At 40.0% G+C, this 18,010-nt stretch overlaps 1 protein-coding gene across 1 annotated transcript; it reads right to left on the bottom strand.

The window, feature by feature from the left end:
• Positions 1-3,786: 3,786 nt before the first annotated feature.
• LOC308079876 (aldo-keto reductase family 1 member B1-like) lies at positions 3,787-17,556 on the bottom strand. The gene is made up of 11 exons (XM_080421493.1): positions 17,543-17,556; positions 14,945-15,131; positions 13,808-13,975; positions 12,433-12,549; positions 11,167-11,244; positions 10,570-10,692; positions 10,345-10,451; positions 10,144-10,225; positions 8,120-8,203; positions 6,849-6,931; positions 3,787-4,973 (listed from the first exon to the last, which is right to left on the bottom strand). The coding sequence occupies exons 2-11, from the start codon at positions 15,008-15,010 to the stop codon at positions 4,931-4,933; spliced, it is 951 nt and encodes a 316-aa protein (XP_080277619.1). The 5' UTR covers positions 15,011-15,131; positions 17,543-17,556; the 3' UTR covers positions 3,787-4,930.
• Positions 17,557-18,010: the final 454 nt, after the last annotated feature.

Genomic DNA, 18,010 nt, shown 5'->3' with positions numbered 1-18,010 from the left:
AGTATCACATTCTTAGTTAATTATTACATTCTCAATTCCATCTTCCAGCATGGCATGTGAGTCAGGAGTACAAACCATGGCTCAAATGATGAATCAAGGGTTTATAAACAGAAGGTTTAAGGACCAAAACTCCAGAAGGAAAAAAAATCACTCTCTGTCTAAATTCTCAAAGGTGGGTGAAGTATTACATTCTCAGTTAATCATTACATTTTCAATTGCATGTTGCATGGTAGCATGGCAACATGAGTCAGGAGTACAAACCATGGCTCAAATGATAAACCAGGGGTTCATAATCTGAATATTCTGGGTTCAAAACTCCCGAAGAACATTTTTCACTTTCCATCTAAATTGTGAAAAGTGAGTTAAGTATTACATTCCCGTTTGCATCTCCTATGTCAGTGTTGCTCAATAGATGAATCAGGGGTTTATAATCCAAAGCTTCTGGGTTCAAAACTTACAAAGAGCATTTTTCACTTTCCATCTAAATTGTGAAAGGTGTGTTAACTATTACATTCCTGACTGCTTTTTTCATGCTAGCATGGCTCAAATGATAACTCAGCGGTTTCAAATCCGAGGCTTCTGGGTTTAAAGCTCCCAAAGAGCATTTTTCACTTTCCATCTAAATTGTGAAAGGTGAGTTAACTATTACATTCCCGATTGCTTCTTCCATGCTAGAATGGCTCAAATGTTAAATCAGGGGTTTAAAATCCGAAGGATCTGGGTTCAAAGCTCCCGAAGAGCATTTTTCATCTAAATTGTAAAAGGTGAGTTAACTATTACATTCCCGATCACGTCCCTTGTGCCAGCGTGGCTCAATAGAAGAATCAGGGGTTAATAATCCAAAGGTTCTGGGTTCAAAACTCCCAAAGAGCATTTTTCACTTTCCATCTAAATTGTAAAAGGTGAGTTAAGTATTACATTCCCAACTGCATCTTCTATGCCAGCGTGGCTCAATAGATGAATCAGCGGTTTATAGACCAAAGGTTCAGGGTTCAAAGCTCAACTAATACAAAAGACCACTCCAACAACTAATACAAAATATCTCAAACAACCAAAACAACAATCAATACAAAACTTCAAAGTGCCTCAATAAAAGAACCTAAAACAGTGGTCAAAAAGATTACAAATAAGTCTGCTATAATACTAATAATGTCAATGACATACAACACAAATTTCTTTGCTTAGTATGTAAATGTATTAAGCTCCTCCCACCGGAGGTGGGCTTTACCCATGCTCCTCCCCCTCCTACCGGAGCTAAAAGAGGGCGTGAGGAGGGAGGCGGGCTGATTCCACGCTCCTCGCCTTAAAAAGAGCAAAGATAGAGATTTACCAGGACCAAGATTCAAACCCCCAACCTTCCACCTGCGAGGCCTCTCCTTTTCTCTTGCGCCACCAGGCTTTTCACACTAATTAGAAACTCGAGGTAATACTTGAAGTTTAAGGGAGAGGTGGCAGGTCAAAAGTTTAAAGTCTATAGCAAACACCTCTCCCCCTGACAGAATGACTGAATCTACTAGATTCACTGATGATCAGGGTTCATTATGACACAACTTTTTTGAGTTTTAGGTTATTGTTAAAAACCATCTGTTGAAAAAAAAACATGCAACAGATGGTTGGAGCGCAAAGAGAGGGATGTTTAATGTTATCAAAACACATATTCGTTATTGTCATATCTTAAAGTCATTTATCAATTTCAGAAGACCAAAACTAGCAGTTTTAATCAAGAGTGTGAACCTGGCTCAGAGTTCAAACAAAATAAGAGCAATACACTTAAACACAGAATTGATTATGAATATAAAGACAAAGGCTAATTAACTAATTGTTTATGAGTGAGTTAGTCTGCAGAATCTGTAGTGGATGTGTGTAAAGCAGTGGTTTTCAAAGTGGGGTCCAGGGGACCCTCATGGTTTCTTGAGGGGGTTCTGAATGTCCCCTTACATTTCTGTAACTCCCGGGAGTGTACAAAATGGAACCAAATGGACCCCTAATGGTCCATTTGTACACTCTCAGAGATATGGGGGTCATTGAAATTAAAATGTCTTAGAAGTAAGGAGTTGGATGATGGATGCAAACCAAAAGACAAACAAGCCAAAATGTGAGAGGGGAGAATGAGAGACTCCAAAAGTAATGAAGACTGCTGTCACTATGCGAGTCAGGAGGGAGTGCAGGTCAGGACAGAAAGACCAAGGCAGACTAGTTCAGATACAAGGAGTTTTCTTGTTTTTATTATGACAAAAACCAGGGAACACAAGGAGCACGAGAAGGACTAGGAGGGCACTTGCAAGTTTCACTTGTAAAAGCACAAGAAGAAAGCCTACATACACCGAATCAAGGAGACTAGATCAAACACTAAGATACTCACAGACAACTACATACAACAAACAGACTGGCAGTGAAGGGCAAACAGAAACACACTGGAGACACAGGTGCTTATCTATGGACAATCAACACACGATTGGCTAGGGCTAAACAAGACACAGGTGAACAACATTTGCAAATGACAGGGTGAGACAAGACAGGTAGCAGCAAACAGGAAACACTCAGACATCACTACAAAACAAAAGGTACACACGTGTAAATTAAAACTAGAACTAAGAAGATATATTTCTAAAATATGTAAAGAAACACAACTGTATTGTAAAACACCAAGTATAACTAAGAAACAAGGAACACAACAAGAAAACACAACAGTTATTGTTAAAAAAACATCTGTTGGAACATTTTTCTCTGCACCCAGATTTACTCTTTCATTGAGAGCAAACAGAGGGATGTTTAATGTCATCAAAATACAAATCCGTTATTGTCATATCTTATAGTCATTAAATAGAGTTGCATCTTCCATATCAGTGTGGCTCAGGAGATATACCAGGGATTTATAAGCTGAAGGTTTAGAGTTTGAAACTCCTTAATATAATTTTTCACTCTCAATTTAAAATCGAAGAGGTTGGTTAAGTATTGCATTCTTACGTGTGTTTTCCATGTTCGTGTGGCTTGAGGTATTATTCAGGGTTTTATAAATAAAAGGTTCAGGGATCAAACCTCATGAAGAACATTATCATCGCTCTATCTAAATTCTAAAAGGGGGGTTAAATATTACATTCTCGGTTGCATCTTCAATGCCAGTGTGGCCCAAACGTTAAATCAGTGGTTTATAAACAGAAAGTTAAAGGTTCAAAACTCCTAAAAAACGTTTTCACTCTCCATCTAAATTCTAAAAGGTGCATGAAACATTTCAAAGATTCATTTTCAGGCAAACATGTCCACATTAAGATGAACATTTTAAAGTTTGAATGGGGATTCTAGGTCTAAGTATGTAGGACTAGTAGCCTGCCAAAGTTTGTACTTTTCCCCCATTAAATGTCCATTGCCATTGACAATAGCCTGGTTCCAGACTGGACTTCTCTCCCTCCGAAGTGGTGAGGGACCACAGAGATTCCAGACAAATTTCACAGCGTTTTTTTGATATTAGGGGGAAAAGTACATAATATAGGTTGTAGGCTAATAGCAAACACAAATGGGTCTGAATGAATGAAATAATTGTACATGATAAATAAAAACGAAATAATGTTCCTACATTTCAAAGTTTCAAGCCAGGATGACATCAGGCCAATGGAAGATTTTGGGACCTCAAAAAAACACTTTCACCTAGAAACTCCATTCACAGTTAAAAACTTCCACCTTACTGTGGACGTTATTTTTATCATTTACTTTGAAATGATTTGTAGTTTTTGAAATATTTAACTTTAAGCACCCAATGCAAATGATTGTGACGCTATCAGTGGCGTACCCGTAGAGGCAGGAACTAAAATCTCGCCTCCCCTAGAAAATGAAGTAAAAGACTGACTGAAAAACAGGCAGTGAAAAAAATCCAAACAGAATAGTGGCCGTCGTACTATTAGCCCGCCTCCATTCACGCGGGCAGGCAGCTAATCACCACCGTATCCATTCAGCAGAGCGACCCTCGCCTATATAGTGATGTAAATGTATGCCTTTGTCTTCATGGAGTGCCAGGGTTCGGGGTCTCACCTGGCTTATTTAATTCTCCTTTCGTGTAATAGGCGGTGGGTTTGTCTGTGTGTACTACAGACTTGTATACAAGCACAATATATTTCGATCTAAAATGGGGAAAGTCATACATACATCAAGTCATACTGTACATACATCAGACATTCAGGTTTTTATTACAGTATCACGAAACCTGAATGACCAACAATAATAAGCAAATTAGTCAGGAACTAGCTTGAGAAACATTATTTAATAAAGATTATTAAATGCCAGGAATGTTTGTGTCAGCTTTAAAGAACCAAACCAGAGTTACTACTGTACATGCCATTGTCCATCATCATGTCACAACGTTAACAAAACTCGACCATTTTCCCCAAACGTGCTTTACTTTTAAATATTTTGTTTAGGCTTTGTTCTCTTTGTCATTCAAACTAAAATGAGAGTTAAGACATTTTAGATCAAATAAATGGCATAGTTACTTTCAAAAGGGTGAATTACCTATACCTAGCAACTTTTTGCAAGGTATTTTTAAACACTGTTTCAATATGAATGGTATTTAAGAATATAGGCTGAGATCTACTTAAGTATACACTGCATACACACACTTGTATGTATGTATACAAACAAAAAATCTGACCGGTATGGTCCTTTAATCACTTACAACCCTATAAACTTGCTTGACCGGGGTCACCGAGGGCTTTAGACTTGGTCCACTCTTTTTCCCCCTCCACACCAAATCTCTCCACCAAAAATAGCTGATCTACAAGCTCATCATGCGTCTCCATGCAAGCTTATAGATCTGCTATTTTCTCGGAAAGTTTGCCCCAGAATAGGGACTCTAGGGTTCATGACTATTTTCTCGCAAACTGAAAGAACTTCAGAGTCAGGTCTTCAGTCCTCAATGCCAAGTCAAGCCCTTGATGAATTAGTATTCTGCATTCAGTGGAAAGTCTTTGTGGTTTGAGCCCCTGTAGTGAACAGAAGAGGAAGAGAGGAAGGTAGATTAGAATGAAGATTAGAGGTGCTACTGGGACACACCTTTAAATATAACACAAGTAGTGATTGATAAATGATTGAATATCAGTCACAAGCTCGCTCACGGCGACCTGAGGGAGTGCCATGCCCGGCGTCGAGACGGTCAGATAGGTGTTGTCCAGAACCGATACGCCCGTATATAGGCATACTGTATATGGAGACCCGGTTGTCCAGAGCCACCGATCCGACCGATATGCCCATATATGGTCATGCGCATATATGGTGGGACGGACCAACTTCAAACTTGGCGCGCTCATCGGCGAGGACTCGAGGGAGTGCGGTGCCCAGCGTCGAGTCGTTCGGATAGGCGGTTGTCCAGAACTGCAAATTCGACCTAGCCTGGTTCCAGACCATAGACCCCGCCCACTCTCTGAGTGGACTGCTCCTCTTGGTCTGGTGTCATAATGTGAGCCTATGGCTTTTCACGGTCAAAGAAAAACCTGTCAAATCAGAGTCGGAGGTGGGGGTGGTCTAGTGACAAGCCAATCAGCGAATATCTGCTAAAACAAGCTGTGCGATGACGTCATATGTAGGCGGATCCCTGGATCTATTGTGATTGGTTTAGGGAAATTTGAATCCCCTCCCCCTGGTAATCACGGACACTGCAGCCAATGTCAGACTGAAGCTCCACGCAGCTTCAGGCTGATAATCAGGCTAAATTCGACCGATATGCCCATACAGTAGTAGGGCTTTCACCAACTAGTCGATCGACTAGTATAACCACTAGTCGACCTCGTTGGTACTTGTTGGTACTTGTTGAAAAAAAAAATCTTATACTATTATTATTATCCTCCTGACTTTATTTTTGTTGCCAGACCCAGGGGGTCAGGCCTACATGAGGCTTTGTCGGTCCCCTTTTGCTATCGTTTTCGTCCATATATGGACGAAAACATTTTCTTACATGTCCCTCTTTTTGATTGGCCAAGCTTAGCGTGACGTAGTTTAGAAACCATTCAGATGTCCGGCCATTCAGATTTCAACCACTAGGGGTCTGGCAGTACCAGGTCCCCTGGTTCCCTTGTTTATCAAAAGGGGGTCAAAAGTATGCCCAATAAAAGCCTATTATTGGGCAATGGGGATCCTTGGAGACGCTGCTGTGGTGCTGTGCTGCTGTGCCAGAAGCGCTTCCCTTAAAACGCCATAAAAATAAGGATAATAATAATAGTAATATAGTAGTAGGATGGCATTAAAACAATGCCCCCCCCTAAAAAAAAAAAGAAAACGTTTTTATTTATTTTTTGTAAAAAAAAATGTATGTAAATTTCGACTAGTCGACTATCACTGGGTCAAATTAGTCGACCTGTAAAAATCTCTAGTCGTGAAAGCCCTAGTATATAGGCACACAGTATATGGAGATCCAGTTGTCCAGAACCGCGATCCAACCGATATACCCATATGGGCATACAGGCATATACTGTTGGCATCAGGGATCTCCGTATATGGGCATAAAAGGGACAAGACAGACAGATACAGCGATCTCCATATACAGCATGGGCATAAAAGGGCCACAGGCAGATACAGACAGAGATCTCCATATAACGGTATGGGCACAAAAGGGACACAGAGGGGTACAACAGGTACGGTTACAAGAGGTATTGCATAACCGGGTGGGTCATGCATATACTGTATGGCATGCATTCTAAATTTGCATCGTTCCCGAGTAATAGTTCCTATTAAAATAAATTCTCGTCACATGCACAAATACTTCCACATCCATAAGGCATTATATCAATTATACAGTATTGTCAATATAACATTGTGTATATTATTTATTGTTCATTTTGGTACAGTACAGTATGTCCACTCACCAGTTCATGGGGAAACCTCTCCAGTTCCTGTTAAAACTCTGAATGGTCTTCATGTCTTCTTCACTCAACTTGAAGTCAAACACCTGAGAGAGAGACAGACAGAGAGAGAGAGAGAGAGACAGGAGGACCGACAGAGTTTATCTGCAATAAGGAGCTAAGGAAGGAATCTCTTGTTGTCGGTGGCACACACTACAGGAGAATAATTCTCTCTAGTCTTAAATGATCTCATCACGTGATCACACGCTGAAGCAGGTAACGGAGGAATGGTTGTGATATGTCTGGGAGGACACGTTATATAGACAGTCGTGTTCTTGCCGCATATCGACAAACCTCAGCTGTCCAATGCACCACAGGTTGTTTCGACCGGTAGCCGCGTCAAATGTCCTCGTTTACTGAATGTCTGTCCCCTTGTAGACTTGCTTCTCTTACTCGCGCTCCACTCCTGCCGTCCCACTCAGACAATAGTGACGTAATCATGCAGATAAATATCAAACATGTTTACTATGAGCAGATCAGGAGGTTTAAGATCTTTGGACCCCTCACACTACAGGATATTCTGGACAGATAATCGCTTCCAATCAGCCTTAGCCCATTAAAGCAGATATACAAGCTCATAGCGCGTCACTCCGTGCCACACTATGAGCTTGTAGACCTGCAATTTTTTTTAAATTGCGAAAAAGTTGTGCAAATCTTTTAATATATATAATTTTTAAAGCCAAATTATTATTTTTTTAAGATATTTTTTGGGGCTTTAATGCCTTTATTTGGACAGGACAGTAGGCTGACAGGAAATTGGGAGAGATGTGGGGGGGGGAGACATCAGCAAAGGTCGTCGGGAAAGGGAGTCGAATATTTGCTTCTGGGGGTCCCTGGAACAAAATATTTTGAGATGGGGGGGAGGGGGGTCGGAGGTCAAATACATATAATTTTGGCTGGTCCTTGACGTGGAAAGGTTTGAGCACCACTGATATAGCAGTTCAGAAAACTGTTAGGATTTAGAAGACATTTGTAGAATCGGCCTCAGGTCTTAAAGGAATAAATAGGGAACACCCCTGTGATTTCAGGAGGGGGGGGGGCGTTTCCAGCCCAAAATCTCCCCGTTTATCCTGTAGTGTGAGCTAGGCTTTACACACACAGCGCAGCAGTCTGTTGCCCACATTGCAAGCAAGAGTAAAGACTACAAATGTCTGCACAATGGGAAGACAATATTCGGATAAAAGGATTTTCTTGTGGAAATGTGTTCCACAATGTGACCTGTACGGTAAAATTACCTGGAAGTTCTCCTTGATTCGATGTGGCGTTACAGATTTGGGAATGGCGATCACATTCCTCTCGATATGGAACCGGATAAGAACCTTGTGTGGAGAAACAAAATAACTACATTTTAAAATTGGTTATAGTGAACTCAGACTGACCTGAAATGACTGAAAATGTCCTTTGATTATGTTTCTGTAAATATCCTTTGCATGAGGGATGTTATTAAGCTACACAGCCTCACGACATTGAGCAACTACTAAGAATTTGTTCTTAATCTTGCCTTGCCTGGTTAAATAGATAAAATAAAATGAACACTACCTCCTCAGAAGAAGTTTAACCCTCTCATAGTTTAACTTATGTGTTGAGCTACAGAATGCGAGTTTAAATTGACTAGAGATGGGTAGGTGCCAGGACCTTGAGATTCCAGCTAGCTATGTACTTCCTATTGAGCACAATACATACGTAAGCATTTTTAAACCACATATTTGGGGCATGTCATTATAGGAAAATTTTATTTTTTTTATGTATATATATATTTTATATTTCAAGGTTTTTCTAAACTCTTCAGAAATTGCAGGTCTACAAACTAACAATGCATCGTGATGTGTTTGGAGCTTGTAGATCGGCTATTTTCAAATAGCTAAAGAATAAAATAATGAATGAATTGGTTAAAGACTTTTGCTGATTTATTACCAGAAACCTTTCGTTTGATAGCACATCAGGAGAGAACAGGTGGTGGAGGTGAACGGAACCCTGCCCCCCCCCCCCCCCCCTCCAAGTGAGCTGTGGCATTCCGCAAGGAAGCATACTAGGGCCTTTACTGTTCCAAATATATGTAAACGACATGACATCAGCTTTTGACTGCAACTTGTTCCTGTTCGCGGATGACTCGGCTCTGCTGGTCTCGGACAGGGACAAGTTGCAGGTTGAAAAAGCCCTTAGCTCTGAACTCGGTAGAATCTGCACCTGGCTCGCTGATAGCAAACTATCATTACACCTGGGAAAAACTTAATCCATTCTCTTTGGGTCTAAATGTACGGCTTCACAATCAAAGTGGGTGAATGTTGTCACAAGAAAAAAGTAAATTACCTATCTAGGTTCCATTTTAGAGGCGGTGATAAAATGGCACCAAGAGTAATCAAAAAAGTCAACCAAAGAACACGTTTTTTTGTATATGATCTCCTCTCTGGTCAGTAAGAATACTTTGAGGACTCTAACAGGGGCACTCATCCAAGGTTACTTCGACAATGCCTGCACCTCATGGTACCACAACACCACAAAGGCCTTAAAAACAAGGCTCCAGACATCCCAAAACAAACTGGTAAGGCTACTTCTTGGCCATACATCTACGACTCATCTAACCCCTGCTCACTTTGCTAGGGTCGGATGGCTCAGGGTTGAGGACAGAGTACAGCAACTTGCAATGGGCCTGGTCTACAAGATACACCACACCGATAAGACACCCATGTACCTGTCAAAGTATTTCAAAAACGTCAATGAAGTCCACAATCATAACACCAGAGGTAGCTCCACTGATGACGTTCAACCCAGATTTGGCACAAACAAGGGTCTGAATTCGTTCTCCTGCTATGCCACAAAAATGTGGAATGCCCTACCAAAAGCCGTGAAGGAGTGTAACACCCTACTCTCCTTCAAAACCACTCTAAAAGAGTACCTACAGGTGGCTGCAATTCGAAACTGGCCCCTGTAAAAGTCAAAGCCTAGCCCCCCCCCCCCCTCGAACTGTTTACTGTACATTGTTTTGTTTTTCAGTTTTGCATAGTAGTGTATATCTGTCTGTCATTAAATGTCTCTATGAATTGAGTACAAAGAACCCCAATGGAAACAAGCCATAGGCTTTATTGGGTTTTAATCCGCTTATCTGTATTGAACTGTACTTTCCTGTGCTTTTTTTCTGCAAACTGCTAATAAAGTATTCGATCAATCAATCGTTCTATTGTAAGGACAGACACTTTTAATTACTACTGTAGGCTGGCAGAGCTATTCAAGACGTTACCCTTTCAATTAGCTCTGCTACCTGTGCTGGTGTTTTGTTGTACTTCTCAGCGATGGCCTTGATCTTGGGTTCCTCAAGCAGAGTAGGTTCATCGGGTTGAGCCCTTTTATTATCCAAAATGACACAACATAGCTTAGCAGATCAGGGTGTACTATAGCATAAAGCATAACAATTTGACATTACACAACATGTTTAGCCAATCCTTTATTCACTATCTCTCACCAAGGTCTGGTAGGGGACCCCAGGGGGCTGTAGGCTGTGACTGAGATATCCTGTGAGCGGCAGTAGTTGATCAACTTCTCCTGTGTCAGATATGGGTGGCACTCAATCTAGAGAGACACACACACACACTCAATTTCATTAACGTGGCATGATCTTTCATCCTGACTGATAAGAGTTGAAATGACTCTTCCATATTGGCCTGTTTTAAAGAGTGTAGAATTGCACCTGGTTGGTGGCCGGCTTGTACTTGAGGCCTGGCTTGTTTAGAATGGCTTCCATCTGCGCCTTGTTGAAGTTGGAGATACCGATGGCTCGAACCAAGCCAGCATCCACCAGCTGCTCCATTGCCTGGACAAACAGAATGCTGGAATTAGCAGAGGGTCCTGCTTTTAAACACCATGGTTCCTTAAAGGGGCACTAGAATATTGAGCAACCAGATGTCGCATTTGAAACACCTCTGTTGTGTAAGATTTGTTATTTCACCTTTGTCACCTCTATAAGGCACTGGTAGGAAAAGTAGCAATCATGTAGTCTGTAACATTGCAATGCGATGGGTGCCCTAAGAATTATATTCAGGGTACATTCATAATATTGTTCTTTATTTTATTTATTTATTTTTAAATATATACATTTTTAAAATATTTTATTTTGTATTTTATTTATTTATTGGGGGGGGGGGGGGGGGGGGGTACACACTTTTATTCCACACATTTGTTTTCATCTTCAGTTAAAAAGTAGTGGTGTCTTTCCATCATGCAATGAAGCATCATGCATTCACTCACTCCTTAACTTTATAATAGTACAATACTCTTTACTGTTTACCTCCCAGGTGTCCAAGATGTTGCTGCCATCAGGAATGACCTTGCCATCCTCATCAAGAGGAAATAGGGAATCTCCTGGCTGCACATGTAGAAAAAAATAAACACAAGCAGGAAGTCAGAGCAAGAGATTAAGCTGCCTTTTTTTCCCTTATTGACCTAAGATATAACAGCCCAGGGGAAGACAGTAAAAGGTAGATACTGTAGCAGATAGTAGGACTCACTCCTAGGCCACCACTGAGTAGCCTACATTTCTTATACATCATTTTGCCTGTAGCATGGAATCATTTTTTGTAACTTTGTTTTTCGATAAGTGCTCCATGAATACAGTTTATTATTAGTAGTAGTGTTATTACTACTACATTTTGACCACTACTGTATAATTATTGTAACATGCAGGGGTGATGCTGTTGCCATTTTATGTAGTGTATCAGGGAACTTTGTCTGATCCACAGACATCCAGTTATTGATATCATCCAAATCCACAGATTTCTGCTAGACCCTGCCATCTGCGTTGCACTTAGGAGCAGATATTATGGGCTGCAATTAGCCTGAATCGCCACATGGTGTCACTGTTGAACCGAAATACCTGACCCTTTTCATTCTAGAGCAGTGGTTCCCAAACGTTTTAGCTCAAGACCCAAAAGAGAAATTAGACGTTGGCCCGGGAAAATAAAACAAATACCAGTGCCAAGAACATATTTTCTGTATTTTAAAAATAAATAAAAATGTTAAATAATTAATGTTCTAACATTTTTAAGTTTAAGTTTTGATTACCGTAATAATGTAGGTTGAGAAACAGATGACATTGGCTTGTTAAGTGGGGGATAGCCTCCTGCAGGTGCACCCACTAGATTTACATCACTGATGTGATGCATGTGCTCAATGTACTCAAATGCAGGAGGTCAGACTCTTGTCAGGTGAACTGGGTACATTTCATAAGAAACCCAGAACTTTCTCTGAGAAGATACAGACTTCCTTTTTGCTGTAATTCTATGAACTTGCTGGTTCTCACATTGAAATTGACAACAGTAAATAGATACTATTTTTTACAAAGATTGTTTGGGGAAGCAATGACTGATACTCAAAGTATTTTGTATATTAAGAAAATACAACACTACTGTTCTCAGAAGTATCTTGTTACAAATGATATGGGCATTTCTTCAGGCCTGTCAAATACATATTATAAAATACTCAAAAGCCATGGAAATACGCCTTTCAAATACATACACACTGCCCATCTCTGGACAGAAGTAGGTTGCTACCGTACCTGGAAGCCCATAGGAAAATGGACCAAATAGAGATCCAGGTAGTCCAGTTGGAGATCCTTGAGAGTCTTCTCACACACACCCCTCACCAGGGAAGGAATGTGGAAGGTGCACCACAACTAAATAAAATAAATCATGAGTTTATAGTTTCAAAATTGCTTAAGGTGGGAGGACATGTACATGTTAAAAGTATTTCCTCGCAGTCGAAGCTTGTCACTCCACGGGAGACTATGACATCTTGTCTCCTGACTGGGGCATTTTCAACTAAACAATGTCTCTATTCAATCAGATCAGCGATTTGAGTAGCGCATCAAGCAGTGCAAACTGGCTGCAAAGCAATTCTCCCTTAGTGGAATACAAAAAATAACCTTGAAACTTGGAACTTAGAGGGAATAAAATGTGGTTTAATTTATATCATCATAATAGCATAAAAGTAGTTTAGAACGATCTTACACAATAAAAGATTTTTAAGCTGCATTTTTATTTCTCTATTTAATTCCTTCAAAGTTCCAAGGTTCAAGGTTATCTTTATATCCCACTCACTAAGGTGTCGTTTCTACCTACGATTCTCTATCTGAATCAACAAATCACATGCTGAAATTTGTAACAAAAGGCAGCGGAGAAAAACACTGCCTGACTAAAACAAAATCCAGGCTTAAACATGTTTTAGCCTGGATTAAAAAGTAGTCAGAATTAGAGTAAGCCTCAAATTCTCTGGATGTTTGGTACTGTATAGTCACAGTATGTATAATACTTTAGTAGTGAGTCATGTTTGAAAATGCTGCTCATCATGCTATGTATACATAGGTGACACTTGCACATTGATTGATCCAGTTGCTTTGTACATCTGCACATGGTCACTTTGCACATTTGGGTATTGCTGTTTTTTATCAGAATTGAATGCACACAGAAACATTGCTTACTGTGCCTATCTAAGACAAGTCCCTAAGTATTAGCGTATATCCCTACCACTGTATATTTGTATATCATTTTGTCATTCTATTTCTTATTTTCTTGTTTCAATATTTGTTTTCGTTATATGGATGTAGCACAATCTGCGGGAAAGTCCCAACAGCATTTCACTGCTTGTACCTGTATAAGTCAGTGACAAATAAAACTTCATGTACAGAAGCGGAAACTCCAAAAGAATAAGCAGGACTGCTATGATAATCCACAGAATATTTATTATTATTATTTATTAATGATTTAAATACTTATCTTCCACCATAAGCCTATTTTTTAGCTTCATAGGGGTCTGTCTATTTTGCTGTGCCTGCACTGTCCTCACAGAAAGTGAGTTTCTGATTTGATTTGGCATGACTCCTAATTTCATCTAGGTGTGCACAGCTATGGTGCGCTCCCACACGTACAACTCACCTTACTGACAATGAACAGCTCCTCTCGTTTGACCAGGCCTTGGTCCATCATGGCGTGGATTCCAGCACCCACTTCCTCTTCGTTCTCATAGACGTATGCACAATCTATGTGCCTGTAGCCAGCCGAGATGGCCTCCGTGACGGCCTCTTTGACCTTTCCCGGCTCTGCCTGGAATCATTAGAATACAAGGAAATTACACAGATTCATATCAGCTTGTGTAGTAGATCATACAAAGTAAAATACCATGGTAATTTAACTCATTTTACTGTGTAGCAGTGAGTATTTGTTGTCTCTAGTCTGCTGTTCTGTGTTTGTGTAATCTTGTTTTGTTTTGTGAGGCAATGGTGGCCACTGACGCTCGTATCCAGTCTTTGCAGTTATCAGTTTGAAATCATATTCTTTGTTTAGAATGTGTAAATGTTATAATAAATGCAGAAAAGCAGTTAATCTATAGATTGTACACAGTGATGCACTTAGCAAATCTAAGTCTGATGTACCAGCTAGTCCTGGGGGGGGGGTCATCCGGATCCTCTAGGCTGTAACCCCCCAAAATCATCATATTTGAACTGGGGACCCCCCCTCATCATATTTGAACTGGGACCCCCCCCCCCCCCAATTTGGTATTAAAAATGTCTTAAAAGTCATTAAATTGTCATTTTTGAAATGTGTAGATACAATGTCGCATATTAAGCTAATCATCTGGGGACCCCCACAAATAATGTGGGGACCCCCCTGGGTGTCCCGACCCCCAGTTTGGGAACCACTGCTCTAGGTCACAGATTTACATCTATAGGACCATAATGGAAATAAGCTCTTGGGCTTTTTGGTGTCATCCTTGTGACTACCGTGTGTAATCTAATGGGTTTTTTTGTACATGTTTTCTGGTCAATAAAAAGTAAATCAATCAATAAATAAGTAAATACCCATGTTACAGCTTGAAAATAAAAGTCCCCTTTGATGTGAATTTCTACTGGTGACTGTAATACGAACAAGGCTTAGTGGTAAATACCATGCTGTAAATATGATGGACCGTGTCAGTAATCTATTGACATAAATGTGTAATAAACCAACAGGCACCACTGAAACATATGAGGCTCCTTGAACAAACAATGAACACAAGTGAAAGACTGGACTTACCCTCCACGTCCCTAGGCCCACCACAGGCATCTTTGCTCCTGTGTTGAGTGTGACAGACGGTATCATGATGTCGGTTTGCTGCTGCTGTAGAACTCCACTGGCGAGTTGCAGGATCAGTGTAGCAGCCTCTAATCTATCAGCCTCTCACAGACCTCTCTGCATGTAAAAGCTGGGATTTCAAATGTGCCTGAACAGCAGAGAAAAAGAGAGAGAGAGAGAGTGAGAGTGAGTGGGTGGATTGCAACCCACTTATGTAGTCAATAGTGGTAAACAGAAGAGTGGGACGGGTCTGTGGTTAGTCATGCCCTAAAGCCGGCAACCAGGGAGGGACATGACTCAGCACTTTTTAGGGTCATATATCTCAGTGATTTAATATGTAGAGGCATTGTTTGCGTAATGGTTATATAATGCTGACTTTTATTCATTTTTGAAAGATGAGTGCTAGCGAAATAGTCTGTGTTAAATTGATTTTAAACATTTGACACATGACATCTGGTACCTTGGCACAGAAAATACATATTTTCTGAATCAGAGTGCCTAAGATGTGTCCCACCAGATTGCAATGTCCAACATTTTCTGCTCTAATGATAAATCATCTTATTAGTTGTCTCGGGCTGGCAGAGATAAATAAATAATAGCCAGACAGGCACACACAGCAGTCCACTTTGCAAAACTGAAACAAGAATTGGAAACTTCCTGCTATGTGATAGAAGAAAGTTTCAATAGCCTGACATATGCCAACCAAGTAAATGACCAGTTATACACACAACAAACAAAGCTGTGGTTTAGTTCATTTTAGCCTATTTATCTCATTAATAGGCTACTCATCATTATTGAAAAATACATTCTTTTTGATTGAAAGAATGCATGTCCCCCACAGATGTCATGGGAGCACACCCCTCCTTATGGGAGCTCAGATCAATGGTTGTCCCTTACAGATGTTATGGGAGCAGTCAGCAGTGTCACACCCCTCCTCTAAAGGCACCTATCCATGGAAGCTCAGTCAGCAGTGGTGGAAAGTAACTAAGTACATTTACTCAAGTATTGTGCTTAAGTACACTTTTCAGGATGTTTTACTTTACTAGAGTATTTCCAATTTTTTTAACTTTTACTTCTACTCCACTACACCTCAGAGGCAAATATTATACTTTTACTCCACTAAAGATTTTTTAAAACTTTAGTTACTTTGTAGATTTGGATTATTATTACAAAACATACATTACCCAATTCAGCCCTATATACATTTCGGCCATTTGAAAATAGCTAATCTATAAACTCACAATGTGTGAACTTGTGACACATCAGTGTGAGCTTGTAGATCTGCTATTTTCACAAAAAAAATATATATACATTTTATACATTGGAAAACTTGGGAAATGGGACATTCTGCATAATGAGTACTTTCTACTTTTGGTACTGCAAAAGTACCAAAAGTAAAAGTACTCATTGTGCAGAATGTCCCATTTTACAAGTTCAAAATGTATTAAAATATTTAGAAAATAGCCAATATACATGTAGATCAGCTATTTTCAAAATATTTATAGATCTGCTATTTTCAAATGGCCGATATACATATGGGCTTAAGTGGTTAATGTATGTTTTGTAATAATAATAAAGTAACTACAGTTTTCATAGGCCTATAATTATAGTGGAGTAAAAGTTAATTAAATAGATGCTATTTACTCATTAGGGAAATGTAAATTGGCTCCAGCTGGCATCAGAGGCTGGCATATTTTCCTCGTATAATGTTGTGAATTTTGGTCTGTATGTTTGGTCTGTAAGTTATCCTTATCCTTATGTCAGTAGCCTTGGATCAAGACTATCAGGTATTTTATCGCGTCTGACTTTTACTTTCGTATCTATGATAGTCTTGGGCTGCACCCCCAAATTGTCACTGGACATCCGCGCGGAAAGCCCGTACTTCTCCGTACATGTACAAAAAATATATATTACGTTCTGACCCTGTAGACCCGGATGTTAACTCGACATTAGGAGCCCATGTGCACTGTATTAGCCCGTATGTTTCAATAGATATGTGTTTTAATCCCGTCTGTGTCGGATTCTGTCGGAAGTTTCCTGTTCCTCAATGGGTGGTAGTGACGGGGCGCATCGGCTGAAAGCCGGTATTACACTCAATGTAAACAGGAAGTAAACTAGGGGGGGAAATGGCGTTCGGCCACAGACGGGATTAATCACATATCTATTGAAAAATACGTACTAATACATTGCACAAAAATTCCGAATGTCGAGTTAACATTTGGGGCAACCGGGTAAACATCTTAAATTTGCATTTATGCATGTTCGGAGAAATACGGACTTTACTGGTGAAAGTCCAAGTCATTCTGGGGTGTGCAGCCCAAGACTATCATATATGCAAATGTCAAATCTATAAAAATACATCTGATAGTCTTGATCCAAGCCAAGGCTAGTATGTCAGTGAACACGTGACCATGATACAGCTCTGCATTACATTTATACTGAAACATGCGAACTACACTTTCTTTGCATACTCCCAACAACGTTTATCCATGACTACTTTAATACACATAGAAATAATACATAATAAGAAAAGACAGGAAAAGATCTGGAAATACGTACAGCTTCCGTCATTTGTCCAACCAATGTTACGTGGGGACGTCCGGTTATGGATTTCGAAATAAGAGCATGTGATGGAGTTAAAACTATATGTTTTGTGGACCAGATTGATATGATCTAGAAATATCGATCTAACCAGTCAAATTAATATAGTGATGTCTTTTTGGGCCTGTACTTCAGTCTTGTAAACATGCCTTTTGTAACTCTACTATACTTTCTCTACCAAGGCCATGTAGCTGACTCCATATATGCTTTGCTTTGCTTTGCTTTGCTTTGATATTTGCTATCTGGTGCCGGGCTCCATATGTTTCCAATCAGTAAAAACATGTCTTGGTCAACGCTTTGTGATTTAATGTCCTAATGACCTGTATCTCTGTACGATGACCTATATCTCTGTATGACCGGGATATTGTCACTAATTTACTCTGTCAGCTGTCACCCTGTCACAGATAAACCTGCCACATGTCCTAT

The sequence above is a fragment of the Gymnoscopelus braueri genome (genome assembly GCF_963280865.1).
Source record: "Gymnoscopelus braueri genome assembly, chromosome: 23".
Classification (NCBI taxonomy): domain Eukaryota; kingdom Metazoa; phylum Chordata; class Actinopteri; order Myctophiformes; family Myctophidae; genus Gymnoscopelus; species Gymnoscopelus braueri.
The sequence above is the reverse complement of the archived record's forward strand: the minus strand, read 5'-3'. Positions and strand labels throughout refer to the sequence as shown.